The following is a 19,408-nucleotide window of genomic DNA, read 5'->3' as shown; positions in this document are numbered from 1 at the left end:
TTTACCGCGATTTCGCTGGAAGCGGGTGCAATTTTTCAGATTAGCACCCGCTCCCGGCGAAATCCTGCGGTTGTCCTTATGGCAAATTTTTAATTATATATTCCATAGAGACCAATTCTGGATTCCAGAGGGACATTAGTGAATAGAGATGAAACATCAAGAGAAGCCATAATATGCTTTATAGGTATTCTAAAAACAGTGATTTTAGCTTTGAAGGATAATGATTTTAACATTATATATATATATATATATAAACCGGTAAAGAATCAGAAGAGATTTTATTTAAATATTTTTCAAGCAAATATGTCGGGGGTTTGATAGATAATACAACATACCTGAGGGGGGGACCAGTCTTATGGATTTTGGAAAGCCCTTATATCCCATCAATGTCGGTATTATCTCTTATAAGGCCTTCACTGTCATTGTCAGAATGGAGTAAGATATTTAGTCTCTATTCATTAATCAACTTAAAAGTGTCTTCGTGGAGATCTTTCAAAGTCTCCATAAAACAGTTTTAATTGAGATTGATTGGAAACATTAAAATGACGTTTCGCCATTCATAAATCTTTAAGTCAATACTTTTTCGGTAATAGAATTCTCCAACACTGACCTTTTTTCTATTTCTAAGCAAAATAAATCAATTCTACAACGTTAACATGATTGACAACTAAAAACTATTTAAAAATGCAGTTTGAATTGGAAATCCTCATTTGACTTCAATAGACTGGTTCAGAGACTTACCAAATAATCCACAGCAATAGAAGTTTGTATTAATTCTATTCCCTTCATTTTATTTCTTAATTGCACTCAATCGATTTCAATTCAATATTTTCTATTACAGTGAAATTAGAATCGACTTTCATGTAAGTTTTATCATCATTAAGCATAACAACCATCTTACCGATACAATCTTGGTGATTTATTACCACATTTATATTGCATTTATCCGCTTTCGTGATAAAAACGTCCTTTTTACTATTAATGAAGTGACCAGTTAATTTTAAATTATTCGCAATGAAGTGTGTTTTGGTTTATTCAAGTAGTTAGAAGACAAAGAAAGTACTTCATACCTCAATTCATCGTGAACGGAAAATCCATGGGAAATCGGGTAATTTTCATTTTTTTTTAATAAACTGACTCAAACTTTTAGAAATAATGGAAAATTTTTTTATATTAACAATTAAATTACTTTATTTACATCGGTCAAAATGAAATCCAAAGGAAAATTGGTACCTCCGATTTTTCATTATCCTGAACAATTTGATAAAACATGAAAAAACGTGAATTTTCAGGTTTTTTAGCTGGCAAAGCTATTATATTTTTTCTTGTTTTATCGAATTTTCCAGGGAAACGAATAATCGGAGGTACCAATTTTTCTTTCGATTTTAGTTGTACCGATGTAAATAAAGAAATTTAAGAGTTAATATAAAAAAATGTATCATTATTTCTAAAAGTTTAAGTCAGTTTATTCATAAAATATGAAAAGTACTATATACTGGGGGCGACTACTAGAAAAAAGGTCATTCAACAAAAGGAAAAACTGTTCTAAGGAGTATAACGATAACATATTAGATGTGTATAAACCTTGGCGCCCCCCCCCCCCTCCAAGACTATCATAACAACTTTTTGAATTTTTTTGAATAATCGAAAGTTACTATTTTGATCACACAACAAAAATAATGAAAAATAGAAAATTCTACTTCGTGCTCGAACTATGCAAGTTACAAAAATATTAATTAAAAAAATTTTGTATTAAAAGATAATACGAAAAAAATAAATAGGCGAAATTTATTCGACCACAAAATAGCTCTAAATTAGTTATTAATCTTTTTGACGGAACAAGTAGTTTTTATTTTAAGCTTAGTTTTAATCTTTAAAAAATAGCATTAAAAATAAAAAATTAAATTTTTTAATAATAAAATAGTTTATTTATAGAAGGCGCACTTTTTAAGTGATGAAAAAAGACAGGAAAAATCCGTATGTTTCAATACCAAAGCATCTAATGAATTGTAATAATATAAATTGATTAAAATGATACATTTTTCAGGGCAGCTGAGAATAAAATTTAGTACAAAATAAAGAAAAAGAATATTAAATTAATCATTATAAACAAAATTTGTACTTTATTTTGTAATAACTGAATAAACAATCCCGGGCCGAGGTACAAAAATAAATGTAATATACATTTGATATAATAGCGTTGAACATAATGTAGAAAAGTTCGTATTTTGGAAAAAATCGAGGGCGAAGCATGAGATACACGATGAGAATGTGTTTGTTAAAGCCGAAGGAGCTTTAACAAAAGATAGTTCGCAATCAGCAAAATACAGTTTTGTGGATGCTTTGACCTTTAATTGTTTAAATGTTGTGCACAAATGTGGGGAAGTACAAAGACTGAGCAAGCAGTGTGAAGTAAATACATTATCGAGCGCGAAACGCAAAAACCAAAATTCGCGCACCCTAGACGCGCTAAAACTTGCAAGCGATAAGAACGTGCTCGCGCAGGAGGCATATTGATTTCCATCTAAGTGTTCAACAAATTGTTAATTTCTTTTTACGTTTTTTATTATTTTTTAAGAATGAAACAGATTTCATTCCGCGATTTTAATACATAAACTTTCTCTGCCTTCTCGCATTCTAACTCCATTCTAATTCTTCAGTTCCACAAATCATCATATTATAATCTATTATATATACAAAGATAAACTTGTCGAAGGAATGAATATTGGCAAACAGTTTTGACAACATGAAACTTATCACACCATAGACTGCAAGTTTTCAAGTATTTTTGCGGCCAAGATTTAAGCCTTGATTTAAATGAGTAATTCATAATAATATAAATTTTGACTAATAAGTAGTCATTTCAATATTAAAATCAAATTTAAACTTCACAATTACTAAAATAATTAAATACAGCCAATAATTAATTGACATTCTTTAATAAATTAAATGAGTTGCCCCCTTTAATATTTGTAATCTAAAATGGAAGCACACTTTTTACATAAATAAGTTGATCTGGAAGCTCCCTCAAGGTACGTATAGGCGCCATCGAAAGTTAAATATATGGATATATGTAAGAAATCAATATATTAGCGGGCGCCCATAAAAAATACGTTTAGTTGTCCTATACATTTTCAATCAATAAATAGATTTTGGATTGCATCAAAAACAAATAAATTTAAAATGCCGCAATGTAATTGTTGACAAGAATATTCCTTTCACTTTTACTGTTTCAATATGAATGATTTATTATTCATTCAAAAAATATTTTCTTACATATGATACAAAACATGCATTTGGGAAATTCTTAGCGATAATATGAGTGAAAAGAAATTGGAGGACACTTTCTTACTTTAATGGTATTACTTATAAGAGTAAAGGTGTAAATCGTGGACATTATTGGATATTTTTTCACTCTTTATATTTCAATATAAAATATGTTTAATTGTTTAAACAATATAAACTTTTTGGGGTGTCTTGGCACGACCTATTGTTAGCATTATGTTTTGCATTTCAGAAGCACGAGTTAAAAATTTTAGTGGTTATGAAGATCTCGAATCTATAATAAAATTGCTGTTGTTTTTGTGGTTCTTCCGTTAAAAAAATTAATTTATTTATACACGAAAAAAGAATTGATAATGAATCAAGAAAATTTTGTTACGTATACGGACGATACAATATTTTCTTCATCTAAGCAATTATTTTTTGTCTCAAGAAAATGTACCAAATTTAAGAATATTTTTTTTATTTAAGCGCGTTTTCTTGAGACAAGACTATTTTTTTGGATCATGAAAATATTGTATCGTCCGTATTCATACCAATATTTTTTTGATTGAATGTTAATTATTTTTTCTTGTACAAGGTCTGCTGTGTAGGTGTGCTATTATTTTCAACTTATTTAAGACTTGTTAAGATGTAAATAGTGGCACTTATAAAACCGAAAAGAACATGTACTACTGTCATACATCCAAGGAAAAAGAAAAGAAAGTAGATGTTTTCATCACGCAACCGTTTCTTCATCATAAAAGCGATACTATCAGCCACTTTGAGTGCATATTTTACACAGAAAAACGCTGGTGTTAAATTTGTTGCAGCTCAAATTTCATTGGGCTCCCAATGATCATTTGAGAGAGTTTTCAAGTTTTAAATGTATTCCTCTGAACGTAGGTGCCCATGTGGACATCTAGGGGAAAGTATCATTTGGAGACTGAATTTTGGCTCATGCAGAGTTGTGGAGTTCTGAGCCGCGCTGTCAGCCACCTGAATATCTGCCAAAGCAACTATTCGCTTTGCGATATTAGCCTAAATAATTGTTAATAAGGAAACCAATTAAAACAATATTTACTTAATTTCCAAATTTCTTTCATTTAATAGGGCGTATCAGTCACTTAGAATAAAATTATAACTTCCTAATGTAACTTCCAAAAGTTAGGTTAGTCATGCCCGTCGACATTTAAACCAAAGCCGGGATGTATAGAAAAAATCATGACCGTCTCATATACAATAAGGTATTTTCACTCCAATCACTAGCTCACTTCACTTCGTTGAATACTGAGGGGATAACAATTGACCAAATGCATGGAAATCGGTTAAATTTTGCTCTATTTTTCTAATATCTTCGTAGAAAGTAACTTTTCTGTATAAGTGCAATTGAAAAATAGTTTTTCTTTTTTAGGGACTATTTAATGCAATAATAAAATGATAATAATTTTCATTCATGCGTGCGTTAGGGCTGAGCGCTGCTTGAAGTAAAAAAAAAGCATAACTACAATGCAGTCGTGATAATTTATGTATTTATAGGTTATTTAATTATATGAATTCCCAGAAAAATACATACAAAATATTAAAAACTTATAAATAATTATTTTCAATCACTTTTCCACGAAATTTCTTTTTAAATTAAATGTTTTGTTAAATATAATTTGGTCTTTAGAATTCACTGAAAATAAACTGTTATTAATATAATATATGTGTTGTATTTTTTTTGCCTGAAATTAAAGTTACACAATTTGTATATATCCTTGTGGATATTTGAATAATTATTAACTTGAGTTACAAGAATTGTTTTTTAATGTAATTTTGAATCGTGCGCCAAGTGCGGCCAATGAGCGGTCAGCCCTAAGGCAAGCGCAGTAGCTCAGGGTGCCATCATTGGCATCATTGGTCCACAGTACAAAACGGAAAAATAAATCAAATCAGCCGGCAGGAAAAAGTTGGGATATGAAAGCCTCAATAAGGTATTTTCACTTCAACCATCAGCTAACTTCACTTTGTTAAAAGCTGAATGGGAAAAATGGATCAAAACTTTATCTCTGTAATATATTTTGTAATTAATCATCATTATTATTATTTTATTATTTCATTAAATAGTAATTAAAAAATAAAAACTATTTTTTAACTACACTTATACAGAAAAAAATTACCTTTTACGAAGATGTTAGCAAAATAGGGCAAAAATGAACTGAATCCTGTATATTTGGTCCCTTATTTTCTCCTCAGCAATCTACGAAGTGAAGTTAGCTGTTTATTGAAGTGAAAATACCTAATAGGCTTTTATCTTATCAGTTTGAATGTTCCCGCCGCTATATTTGAAACATTGCAATGTTTCACGAAACTACTAATGTTTCATGAAACTTTTCATCGGGCTAAAGTTTCATGCATATTTACATCCCTACTCATCGCGAAAAACAAATTTTTGTTTTTATTATACAACTGTATTCACCTTATCTTTCATGTATGGCACTAGCCACTGCAAGATTAGATATCTAAGGTACCTTTAAACTTCCGCAGAAAATCTAGTGGAAATTTGTTCGAACGACCAGGCATCAATTTCGATGCAGACGGTCACGACTTAGTTTGTATATCCCGGCTTTGGTGGTTTCAATGTCATATAGTAGGTTTTGACTAACCTAACATTTGGATATTACATCGCGCCAAGTACTATTTTTATTCCAAGACTTTTTAGGTGCTTGTAAATAGGAGGAAATAAAAAGTTAGGTAATTATTATTATAAATTACCTGCTTATTAACATCTGTTTCACTCAAATAGCGACCGACAAAATGATCTTGACAGGAGACTTACAGTTTGTGGACGACACTTCACGTTACACTGGATGAGAAAAAACAGTGTCTAAATGATGATTTTCCCCTAGATTCTCCGAATGAACCTGTGTGGTTCAAATTTGTTGCAACTCTATTGAACACCGATTTCGGTGTACATTGGAGGATCGGCGATTTTCTGTGTACAGTTCAACAAGAAAACATGTGCATAAGTATGAAAAAGAAGTGAAAAGGGTTTAAATTTCACGCTTAAGAATTTTAAATTCTTGAAAATTACAGTTCTCTAAAAGCAGTGACACAAGCTTAATTCAGTATTTTTTTCGATTAGTAAATTTTTTGTAAATAAAGTATGAAAATTTATCATCCCCGTATTGTAAACTATATTCATTGAGTACAGTTTTTTAAAGAAATCAATGGGACTGTAAAATAATAATAACACAACCTAAATTAAAATGTAAACTATAAATGCACTTACTCTTCAATTTGCATTTAAATTGTCGTGTTTTATCAAGATTATTCAGGACAGTGATAGTCTATTGTTCGTTCTTAGTAACACTTTGTCTCAAATTAATTAAAGGCGCTTGCTAAGATCTATAAGGTGTGAAAGTTTGTCGCCTTATTTTGTTTACTGATTCTAGTTCTTACTGTTGATAATTAATTTTAATTCTTAATTAAAAAAGGTTATGAAAACAGGAGTGTTAGAATCTCAATTTTGACACCATTATCAAGGATTAAAATTTCTGTCATCAACGTTTACTTTTGTATTCAAATGTTGCCTATTGACTCCCACAGTAGTAATTTAACTTGGTTGTATCTCATGAATCACTCCGTTTCATTTTACCCCTGTGAGTATGAAATTGCTTTCAGTTTACGAGAGACCTTTTCATCTAAAGTTTGATTTAGTGCTTGTCTGATATAACCTGACCGTGACCACAATTGCACCATAAACAATAAATTTACACTTATCATTAAGTGCATTCAATTTATTTCGAATCATGGGAACATGGGAAGAATTTTACAAAATCATATCGCTAGTTTATGAAATATTTTTTAATAGCTGTCACCGCTATTACACTGCAGTATAATTAAATTAAATGAACTTGATTATATTTTTTGTAATGTTTTAGGTCGCCCGCCGGATTTTCTCGCGTTCATTATCACGCTGTTAATGATGCTGCTAATGGCAGCAGGAGTAAAAAAATCTCTGATGTTTAACAATGTGTTAAACACTATAAATCTCGCCGTTTGGGTCTTCATCATGACTGCCGGTCTGTTTTACGTGGACTCGAGTAATTGGTCAGAGCACAAGGGCTTTCTTCCTTATGGCTGGAGCGGGGTAAATTTAATTTTATATAAATTATATAGTTTTTTAAGTGATAGGATACATTTTGATCACAAAAATATGGTGAATATTCCATGCATGATTTTAAATACCCGAATTAAAAAAAGCAACAACTTCACCATTAGAGAAATTAAAATGTGTAGCATTCGCAACTGTAAAAACGAGAAAAATTGCGTTTAGCGTTATACTTTAAATTATAATAAATTGTTCATTAAATCATAAAAACTAAACGGTTTCAAAAAGCATTTAAAATAATAAATTGATATTTAGATGCATCACAAAAATTTCAATCCAAACATTTTTTTAAACAAAAAGAGGCTTTAAATCATTTGTGCTGCATTCGAGCAAGACGATAAAAAAATCGATTTTGCCATTACGATAATCTGATATCGTCTCGTCTTATTCGATTAAGTTTCTTGAGAAAACGTTTTATTGTGGCGAGATTCTCGTTTTTTTACCACATTTTTTCAAAACGAAAGTTTTTATTTCTAAATTGAACACGAAAAACTGAGTTTTAGTGTTTTTAATGCTAGATAGATAAAAAAAAGAATATAAAAAATTCAATCAAATTGTTTTATTCTTGACAGAAAATTTAATTTGTAACCAAATAGCTTAACTTTTAACCAAAATTATTGAATTTTCAAGCCTAGAAAACGAATTTTAAACCAAAAATAGGATAGTGAAATTTTCAATCAAAAATTTAATTTTTTACCACAAAGACGAATATTTAGCCAAAAATAGGATATTTAAATTTTTCAGTTAAAAAAAAAATTAATTTAAAAAAAATCTATTTTCAATCGAATTGTTGAATTCTCAACAGAAAAATGGATTTTTTAAGCAAATAGTTTATTTTCTACTACAAACAAAATAGTTGAATTTTCTAGCCAGAAAGATGAATTTTCAACCAAAAAGGATGAATATTTTTAATTGAAAAAATAAATTTTCAACTAAAACAAAAACAATATTTCGAATCAATTTGTTGAACACTCAACAGAAAATTGAATTGTTAACCAAATAGTTGAACTCTTACCAAAATAGTTGAATTTTTAAGCCAGAAAGACGAATTTTCAACCAAAATCATCCGCCAACATACTGTTATACATTTCATTTTTAATAGGATTCTTAGAATTGGCAAACATTCGAACTTAATTGAAATTTCGAATCTTGTAAATATATTTTAAAATATTCAAATTGAAAAATAAATACATTTGTACAGATCTTTTCTTGGACGAATCTCCAGAAGATGGGATCTGTGCCGTAGAATCAATTTCCATTTTTACAAATGTATATTATATTTATTATACGCTTTTATTATAACAGTTCTGATATTTCTAATGTTGTCGGTCAATTTTTATCAGAAGTTAGACATGAGACGATATGATTTAGAATATGTTTCGAAAATGAACAAAGCCGATTAAAATATCTGAAGTTCTCGTATCGAAATGTTGAACTATAAATGATTTAATAAGTTGTATAATAATAATGATGAGAGTGTTTACATCTTTATAAAAAAAATGTTGGGACCATTTTTCTCTGTAACTTATTGTATATTTCAAGATCAAAATTATCTTTTCTGTGACTAATGCCCAAGTTCTCTATAACTTCAAGGGCGAGTATATACAGCCAGGAAAATTATTTCCTTATGTAATTTTCTTCATCATCAGAAACAAATTTCCCTTGATTTCCGAGTCAGGTACAATCAGAAAATTGAACGAAAATTAACTTAACTTGAACGTATACCGATTTTCAGATATGAATAGAGTTGTGTAGAAAATTTTAGATAGAATAATTTTTGAATAGTTAATTTTAAGCTAAACTCAGAGTACTATCTACATTTTTTAGTCTCTTTGTTTAAGGAAGAAATATTGTTACAACTTAGAATCGCAAAAACACTCATTCAAATTGGAATCACGTGACATGACAGGAATTCTCAAATATCTAAGGCAATGCACAATTTGCTTCTAATCAACATTTTGATAAAAAGGTTATAAGAAGGTTTGCTAAAGTTCTTATAGTCAAGCGTTGATGTTTATGACATGATTTAGTGATTTTGAGAAATCTATTATCATAGTCAGTAAGCATAGAATTTTTTATTATTTTTGTTAAATTTTCTTTCATAGTCAATAGTAATTATTAATAAAACAAAGACCAGCTGAATGGAAATTTTGACACAATGTTACACATCGAAAAAGAAATCTAAAAAATGTATTCTAAGTGGCTGCAAGATTTCTTAAGATGTCTCAAATAACATAAGCTCTGAACTCTTGGCACATTGGGGAAATTCTTCAGGGCGGGAAGAACTTTGTAAGATGACTCTGCCATCTCGAAATTTGTTTGAAAACTTAAATTTTCCGTAGAAGATGGACTCTAAATACCTAGTGCATTCGTGCAGTTGCTGAGGGCAACGATGTCTTCGAAAAGTGACTTGTCCATCCTAAAATTCTGTTTAAAGCTCAAATTTCTCGAGGAAAATAATCCTTAGACACCTACTGCACTCGTGTGACTTCGCAGGATAGCGAGACCTTCAAAAGATTACTTAGCCATCCTAAAATTCGGTTTAAATTTTCAATTAAAAAAAAGATGAGGTTTAGACATCTAGTGCACTTGTGTAGTTTCCCAGAACAGCAAGACTTGCAAAACAAAATAAATCCCTATTTGAAGCTTAAATTTCTCGAAGAATTAAGATACCGACGAGACCTCTGTTGAATAATTTTGGCTTTTCGAATTTTAGTTCTAAAACTGGTCCAAAGGCCTGGGGTATTGGAAGCTTTTTTGGGAAATTTTTAAGCTTTCCAAGAAGATAAGTTTTAAATACCTATAATGTTCAAACCCTATTTTTACAAGTTTGATATATTAGAAGTTTATATAAGAAGTCATAGTTGGCCATTTTTCGTTATTTGGTGAACTCATCCATACAAAGGCATAAAAGTTTGACCATGGTTTAAAAAAATTTGAAAAAGTTCATATAGTTGGCAAGATTTGGTCACACTTAGCCAATGTTTCATTTCCAAGCAATAGAACTGTAACAATTGATGGTTAAAATTGTTTTGGTAAGATAAAAAAAGTTAGTTAATCAGGCCTAACAGTCCTTAAGGGATAAAACATAGGGACCAAAGGGTACTTTTTGTCACAGACATAGGGTACCTTTTTCGCACTCAAAGGGTAACAAGTTGAGGATAAATTTATAAGACTTAATTGAATTCAGTAACTTCGAAATGAGCTTAGGAAAATTCAAGGGAATTTAGAAGAATTTGATGAAATGCTCAAGAATTCAAGGTGAGGTTAAGTCTTCAGGATCGATAAAATAAAAACGTTTAAAAATAAAAAAAATCCATGTAATTAAGTAGAATTAAGTAAATTTAGAAGAATATAAGTGAATTCAAAAAAATTAAGAGAATTCTAAATAATAACTTCAAATCTCTTCAAATCTTTAAAACCCTACTAATTTCTAATAAAAAAATTACTAATTTCTACAAAAGAATTTAAAAAATATGAAAAAATGCACTAAATTGAGTAAGTTCAAAATGAGTTTAGAAGAATAAAAGAGAATTTTAAAGAACTTGATAAAATGCCTAAGAATTTAAGGTGAGTGAATTTAGAAGAATTAAAAAGGATTTAAAAAAATGTCGGATAAATCAATACAAATTTAGGGCGAATTCCAAATGAGTTTCCAAAAATGGTTGAAAAGCTATTCAAATCTTTGAAACCCTACGAAATCTCTCACTTCTTCTGAATATATTTTTTGAGATCCATTAAAATATTATAAAATCCAGTGAAATCTCGTGAAATCTGATTATACTTCCTGAAATCTTAGGAAATTCATTAAAATACCTGTAGAGCTCTTAAAATCCCATAAAATCATTGAAGTCCTTAGAAAGCTTATAAAATCCTTTAGAATCTTAAAAAATATCCCATAACCATATAGCCCCTTAAAATCCTTCCATATATCTCGAAAATCTAGGAAATTCTATAAAACCGCATGCAAAATTCTTTAATTCCTTAAAATTATTAAAATCCTTAAAAATCCCTTGAAATTATTTAAATTTCTTTCACATCTTTTAAACTTTTTCATAATACATCTAATCCTTCAATAACCATTTGAAATTTCTTTAAACTTTTTAAAGCTCTTGAAAACGCCTCGGAATATTTTATATCTCTAAAATATTGAAAATCCTTTTAACTCCCATTAAATAACAGATATAAATTTAAATTTATGACTAAACTTTCAAAATCGCCTGAGATATTTAAAATCCTTTAAAATGTTTTAAAATCCTTTTGAATTTTTTAACGTATTTGAAAACGCCAAGGAATTTGAAACAATACCTTAAAACATTCTAAGACCCTGGATTATTTTATTAATTGATCCTCAGGATCAATGAAGTAAAAAGTTTAAAAAATGTATTTAAAGAATCCATTGAATTAAGTAGCATTGAGTAAATTTATATGAACTTAAATGAACTAAAAAATGGAAACAGTTAAAAGAATTCAGGATAAATTAATAAGAATTCTGGGTGATTTCCAAAAAATAATTTCAAATCTCTACAAAAGGTTGAAACTCTTAAGAAATACCTCTCTTCTCGTGAGTAAAATCTTTAAAATCCACTAAAATATTATAAAATTTCATGACATCCTATGAACCTGATGATATTTCCTGAAATCCTAGAAAATTTATTAAAATACCTTGTGAACTTAAAAACATGCTTAGAATTATTGAAATCTTTGGAAACCTTATAAAATCCCATGAAACCTTTTAAAATATTTTAAAACCTTATAGGCCCTATAGATAATTTAATTGTACAGGCCCTGTAGTAAATTGAAAAAATTCTGTATCCTAAAATATTTCAATCGTTTTGAAATAACTTTAAATTATTAGAATCAATAACAAATTTCTAGAAATCTTTCAAGATTCTCTAAAATATTTAAAATCCTTTGGAGCGCTAAAAAATACAAACTACTGATAAATAAATTCTTGTAAATCCACTATAATATTATAAAATCTCTATAAATTCTATGATAATGTTTTCTGAAATCCTGGAAAATCTAGCAAAATACATTGAGTGTTTTAAAATCCCTTAAAACCATTGAAATCTTCAGTAATCTTATAAAATAACGTGAAATCTTTTGAAATATTTGAAAATTTAATATTTTATGTCAAATCGTTCCATACGTTCGAAAATTCTAGAAAATTTATTATCCTAAAACATTTCAAACATTTTGAGATCCCTTCAAATTAATGAAATTAATCTTTTTAATTCCTTAGAGTCCTTTAAAATTTAGTATAGTACTTCAATTCAAAATCTCATAAAAATACATTTGAAGTTTTAAAAATACCCTAGAATCTTTAAAAATCCCTTTAAAAAAACACATAGGGTATCATAGGAACCAAATCTTAGTTATGTATTTCGAAAATTTTTAAATTTTCCAAATGTCTCGTCAGATTAAATTAAAACCTACAACACCTTACTCATCCCATCGAGACAAACGATCGGTAACTCGAGATAATCGTCTCACTCGATTTTTTTCATTACAAATTCTTGATCTTTATTACATTTTAGTTCCATTCTATCATGTTTCAAGCAAATCTCGATTTTTCCAAAAAATGATCGACGTGCATCAGTACCAAATCTTGAAAATAGGGTACTTTAGGGACCTCAACTGAATATAGGGGATATAGGGAGTGGTCTGTGAGCCCCTGCTACCTATGTCCTATACTAACGTTTAACTAACTCAGAGGTATACACTTAAACAAAATTTCAAGTTAAAGTTACTAGACGCGCCTGGTTAAGAAATTCTTTGTTATTTTAATCCCATATTGTGATCAATATTACTAGAAAATTCTAGTTAATGAACTCTGGTTGATTCTTTCTGGTTAAAACTATTCTGGGTAATATTTCTGGTAACGGAAGTGTTAATTGTTAATTGTTAATTGTATTTTTAGTTATATAAGTATAAATAATTATACAGAGCTGTAAATTTATTTTCGTTAGAGGAAGAAATTGTGCGTATTTGTCTAAACACTAGTGCTAAATGAATAGTTCCGAAACAAGCACATATTTTTTAGATGTCTTTGAAAAGCATTCTCGAAAATGTTAACATTGTAGACAATAAATTAACACAGTGAATATTTGAGAATTTTAGTATTGACCAAGTGATCTACACGCACATCATGTAAAATCACGAACAAATTAGTCTTAACGAATAGTTTCAAGAACAGAACGCATCAACAATATGCTACTTTTGCTTCGAGTGTTACATATATCGCCATTTATTAATACATAACTTCACATATGGATTATATAGATGCGAAATTTTAGTAAAGCGGAACATAGTTGCTGCATTTTGTTGTCGGAAACTTTTGTTATATTATTTTCTTTGGGAAAGTGTAACATGTGGTTCATGCAAATTCAGAAGCGGTTAGGAATACTCCATTAAGGTAGTATCGAAATTCAATAGTCGAAAATCAATGTCTACTAGATTATCTGGTTGGGCTTACCAGAACATCTGGTTAAGTTTACAAGAATATCTGATTATGTTGACCAGAACGTTGTTTTCTTAAGCTACCAGAAAACTGTCTAGTAAATATTTCGGGTTAACCTTACCAGAACTTCTGGTTACATTTACCCGAATTTCTGGTAACATTGACCAGAAAATTGTCAACTAGCAACTTCTGATACTTTTAAACAAAATTTATAGTAAAGGCATATTTAACACACTTTTTTTCATAAATATATGCATAATCGCATCTCTTATGTACTGAGTATGACTACCAATGCATGAGAAACTCTTTTACGAGAAATACATATGTTATGTTTCTCCAGTTAGGGAGGAAATGATGTTCTATGAGAGAATCCGACGTAGCCGTATGTACACTGTGCATGCAGATAAATATAAATATGCACACATATGTATATAATAAATATCTAGCTGGCTATGTTTCAAATGTTTTTAAATGCTCCATATATCACGTACGCACAAGTTATGCACGCATGATTAATTTTTTAAACATGAAAAAAGTTCTTCAGTGCCACTGAATCAAATCTGTTAGAATTTTACACAATTCACAATACTGTATCACTGATGCAGGCAGTTATAAAAATAAGTCTATAAATCAGATAATTCAATATTTTTACTGATTTAAATTAAGAGGGCGAAAACACAGTGAAGTTGTATTAAGTTTCTTAAATTGTAGGAGTGTACAGTAGGGCTGTCCAAAAATGCATTGCAACATTTTTTTCACTCTAGAGGGCAAGTTACCCTTCCAACAGTTTCCATTTATGGTGGATATAAAACCGTAAATTTTTATTATTTTAAATTCAAATATTAACACGTGTTACCGGGCACTTCAAGCTTCCATTTAATTAACATGGGAAAATTTTGGATTTTCGAAAAATCGAACTTATGCTCCAGGGTTTCATTGAAAAGTTCCAAACTTTTTACAAACACAATGTTTAATAGTTTAAATAAATGTGACTTATTTAAACAATTATTTATTCCTAAAAAAATGTGAAAAATAATCGTATTATCTGATTGAAATGTAATAGTTGGTCGTTTTGGGAGTAGTAGATTTTTTTAAAAACATAACGTAATTATTCAAACAATGATTTATTTTTTATTTACAAAACTTCTAAAAATTGAGTCGGAGATGTCCAATTTTTTCTCAAATTGGTATCCTATACTACTTTTTGTTGAATAATTACAAAATTTTGATACATTTCTTCTAATTTCTAACAATTTTCTATTTGTTTAAACAATTTTTTTTGCTTAAGCAGTTTTTTTATAACTTAAAAAAAATAAAACAAATAGAAAACATAAAATTATTTTTCTGAATGCGTATTGTATAGAAAAAATAACCATTTTTTAATTGTTTAAACAATTATAATTTGTTTAAACCATTATTTTTCAAAAAATATTAAAAAATTGTATTTCCTGAATTAAACATGGACTTATCAAGAAAAAGATCAGAGTAAAATTAACGCAACTGACATGAGATTCATGCACATAATATGCGGGAAAACCCTGATGGACAAAGTAAGTAACGAGACATTCCTAAAAGAATGTGGTGCAGAAAAGACGTTAATAGACACATGGGAAAGAAATCGGTTAAGATGGTTCGGACATGTTGAGAGAATGCCAAATGAACGACTAACGAAACAAGTGTATCGAAGTAAAGTAAATGGCAGCGTGCCCAGAGGTAGACCGCGGAAAGAATGGTTAGAATGTGTGAATGAGACCCTAGTTAGAAGAGACATAAGAAGTCACAAAAACACGAGAGTCTGCATGAAAAAAATGCATGGACATAAAAGAAGCTAGAGAAGTATGCCAGGACAGGAAAGTATGGCGGCAAACAGTTGATAAAAAGAAAGTCAGTAGAGTGAATGACGCCTGAAACAAAAGACCTTGGCCACTAATGGACCCAAGTGGGGAACCTTAAATAACGACTTCGTAAGGTTCTTCGCTTGGAGTGATTGCTAGAGAGATTGATCAGCAACCTGGGTCGGAGCAGTGTTGCGGAACGAACATGTTATTTACTCAAATAGCACGAGAATTCTGGATCAATCTGAAAAATCTCTATCCCTTCCACACACTACTCCTTTCCCCTACCGAGTGAGTCATCATTTATTGAATGATTTTGAGGAGTAGTAAATCTTGCTCAAAACTTAATTTTATTTTTTAAACCATTTTTATTCATTCAAGCAATTTTCTATTTAAAAATGTGGATCAATGATATAAAATATAACACAGAATTATTTTCGTAAATATATTTTTTTGTGGCTTTCAATATGTCAGCTTTATATTCATTAAAGACTTTCAAATGCTATAATGAATTATGATCTAAATCCATTTTATATGCAGTATAATTACAACGCTGATAAAAAATTATTATTTTCTGCCAAAGACAATGTTTTCTTTCTGATATCGCAAAACTATTTTCTGTAATTTTTTAATACTTTAATAAGTACTGTTTTTAATCCTCATTGGTCGTTATCAAGCAGTTAAAGTCCGTTATTAATTTAAAACCTCTTTCAGCAGTATTATTCACTACTGCTATTTCAAAAATGGCTTGTATTATGCTTTTTATTATTCAAATGATTGTAAGTTAAATTTCACTAATTGTACAAATTTCATTAAAGCAATGTTTTTACTATTTTAATTATTATAAATTAGCTAAAATATAGCACTTCGTGCTCACAAATGTTGCTCAGAGAAAATGTTGAAACTTTAATCATAATTTGCATTAGTGAATGTAACTTTTCTTTAATATAATCACAGTAAAGATTGTAAAAATATGAAGAATGCAATACTACACTTTTATAATTTCAATTTTATTATGACTTTTACGATTTATTCAATACTGCACCAAAAAAGATGTAAACTATATCCATACTCAATTTAAAGGAAATTAAAAAAAACAATAATTAATTTATTAAACATTAAGCTTTTAGCAAAATTTAATACTACTCAAAATCATTCAATATTATTTTTTATTTAGAAAATTCGATTTAAAAAATATTTTTGGAAAAATAATTTTTCAAACATATTATATTTGTTTAAACAATTTAAAAACGGTTAATATGTTTTTTCTATACGCTATGCATTCAGAAAACTTGTATGTATTCTATATTGTTTCATTTTTTTAAGTTACAAAAAAAACTGCTTGAGCAAAAAAAACTGTTTAAACAAATAGAGATTTGTCAAAAAATTAGAAGAAATATATAAAAATTTTCTAATTATTCAACAAAGAGTAGCATGGATACTAATTTGAGAAAAAATTGGGCATCTGCGACTCAATTTTTAGAAATTTCATGAATAAACAATAACTAAATGTTTAAATAATTACAGCGTTTTCAAACAAAATTTACTAATTCAAACAATGACCAACTATTATAATTTCAATAAGAAATTACGATTATTTTTTACATTTGTTGGCAATTAATAATTGTTTAAATAAGTAGTAGGAAATAGATGAGAGAAATTGCTAAAAATCAACAATAATATGTAAAAATGTTGTTGTTTGATTTTTGGGTCATATTTGGGGTGCTGCAGAGGGGTTGAGGGTAGGTTAAAAATAAAAGTTATTAGTATGGTTTTATTTCCGAGACACTTCTCTTCAATTCCTAAAAAGTTTGTAACGTTTCGATAAAACCCTGGAGCATGAGTTGAATTTTTCGAATACCCGAAATTTACCTATTTTAATCAAATAGGATTTTGTAGTGCTCGGTGACACGTGTTAATATTTGAATTTTTAAAAATAAAAAATTACGGAATTATTTTCTCCGGAAATGGAAACTTTTGGGAGGCTGACTTGTCCTGTAGTTCGAAAAGCGCTTTTTGGACCACCTTAATGTACACTGTTTGAAAACTCTGTATGAGGTTTAATATAAATGTGTGTGAAGCAAATATGCACTACCGCTACTGAAATGTAACATACATTGGTGTAGTGAATTTAATATACATGTGTATTAAAATTAATAAACAGGTCAGTACAGCAATATTCGTAAAAACTGAACCTGCTTTCATTTCTGTAAATCTGGTCAATTATTCTCAATTAAATAATTAATATAGAATTCGTCGACTCAGTTGTTATTTATAATGAAAGTGGAATATAGGGTAAATTTGTTTTCCTAAATTCATTCTAAATGGTCAAAATTTAAGTCGAATACAGTTAATTTTAGGTTAAGTCTGTTATTTATTTCCTTGATTGAACTTTTCGACTTGAAATCCAATTTTATTTTTGGTTAACAGAAATAGGGTATCATGTATTATTATTTAGAATCGAAAATTACAACTAAACTTATTTTAAATTTGTGAAAAATGAAATTATATGATTTTTCTCGTAAGTGATAAACATGAATGTTTATGAAATTTAATATACGCGCTCTTAATGGCGATTTCAAATGCTTAGTATATTAATTTTCATACACATGGATATATTAAAGTTAACATTATTTTTAACAGTGTACAGTTTCCTGTATTTTTCAACGAGTCATATTGTTCAAAAAGTAGGACAAACTGCAACAGCGTGCATGAGATATTAAGAATTTATTCCCTCTACGGTTTGTTCTCTAAAAGCTCTGCAGGTGACATCTGATCATTATATGTTTCTTTATGCTAAACAGTCAGCGTCGTATTCACAGATCAGGAAGTAATTTTCCGCTAGGGAATTAGTAAAAAAACCCCGTTTGCTTATTTTATTTGACAGAAAAATCCTTGCAGTTTTTTTACTTCGAACAATCTTCCCTGATTGTGAAGAGTCCCTGATGTCATATTAGAAAGTATTCAAGAAGAGTTTAACTTTAGAAGTTTCTTTTTAATTCTTTGCCCTTAATAAGATGTAAGAAATTAAAATTAAGATTTTATCTGATTTTTTAATATAACGTAGAATGCAAATTAAAACGCATACTTTAATTATACATTTTTGTTAATGCTATTTGTATATAATTTAAAATTCTCACATTAAAAGCATAGGGGTAAACAAATATTACGAATCTGAGAGTGTTCTGTTGAAAAAGACAGGCGCGTATTTTTCCAGCTGCTTTTGTGTATCCTATCTCCACCTCCCTTATTACCCAGGGACAATATTTTTTCCTCTGGGGGGAAAAGATGAGCATGAATCCAGCAGCTTTTCATAATTCAGGTTCTCAACGCGACTGCAATTGGGCGAAAGATTTTCTGTCCACAGTTTATGTCGTGGGACAATGGCAAACTTGTTGCACAAGGCTATACTCCTAAAAGCTCGTATAAAGAAAAGTAAAAAGAACAGACGCGAAAAGATACAACCAAAATTTATATTCAGACGTTAAGCGCAAATACGCGAGAATACAGAAAACTGAAAATAGTGGATATAGCACAGTAAAAAGAAAGTGTTAATGAAGCACCAATATCAGGGTACCATATACCTGCAACAGAAAGGGGGAGGGTCGATAAGGCCGGTTTTTGGCCTAATTTATTTTTGGACCAAAAAATCTGAAAAAATCATGGTAGTATCTTATAAGTATCCCGAGTCGA

The 19,408-nt window shown here is 29.3% G+C and overlaps 1 protein-coding gene across 1 annotated transcript in view; it reads left to right on the top strand.

The window, feature by feature from the left end:
- LOC117177073 (probable cationic amino acid transporter) overlaps window positions 1-19,408 on the top strand; it is a 119,748-nt gene that overhangs the window by 52,893 nt on the left and 47,447 nt on the right. Inside the window, exon 4 of the mRNA XM_033367555.1 lies at window positions 7,188-7,396. Coding sequence (XP_033223446.1) covers window positions 7,188-7,396 — 209 coding nt within the window. The remainder of the gene's footprint in view (window positions 1-7,187; window positions 7,397-19,408) is intronic.

This window comes from Belonocnema kinseyi, chromosome 7 (genome assembly GCF_010883055.1).
Source record: "Belonocnema kinseyi isolate 2016_QV_RU_SX_M_011 chromosome 7, B_treatae_v1, whole genome shotgun sequence".
Classification (NCBI taxonomy): Eukaryota; Metazoa; Arthropoda; class Insecta; order Hymenoptera; family Cynipidae; genus Belonocnema; species Belonocnema kinseyi.
The sequence above is the reverse complement of the archived record's forward strand: the minus strand, read 5'-3'. Positions and strand labels throughout refer to the sequence as shown.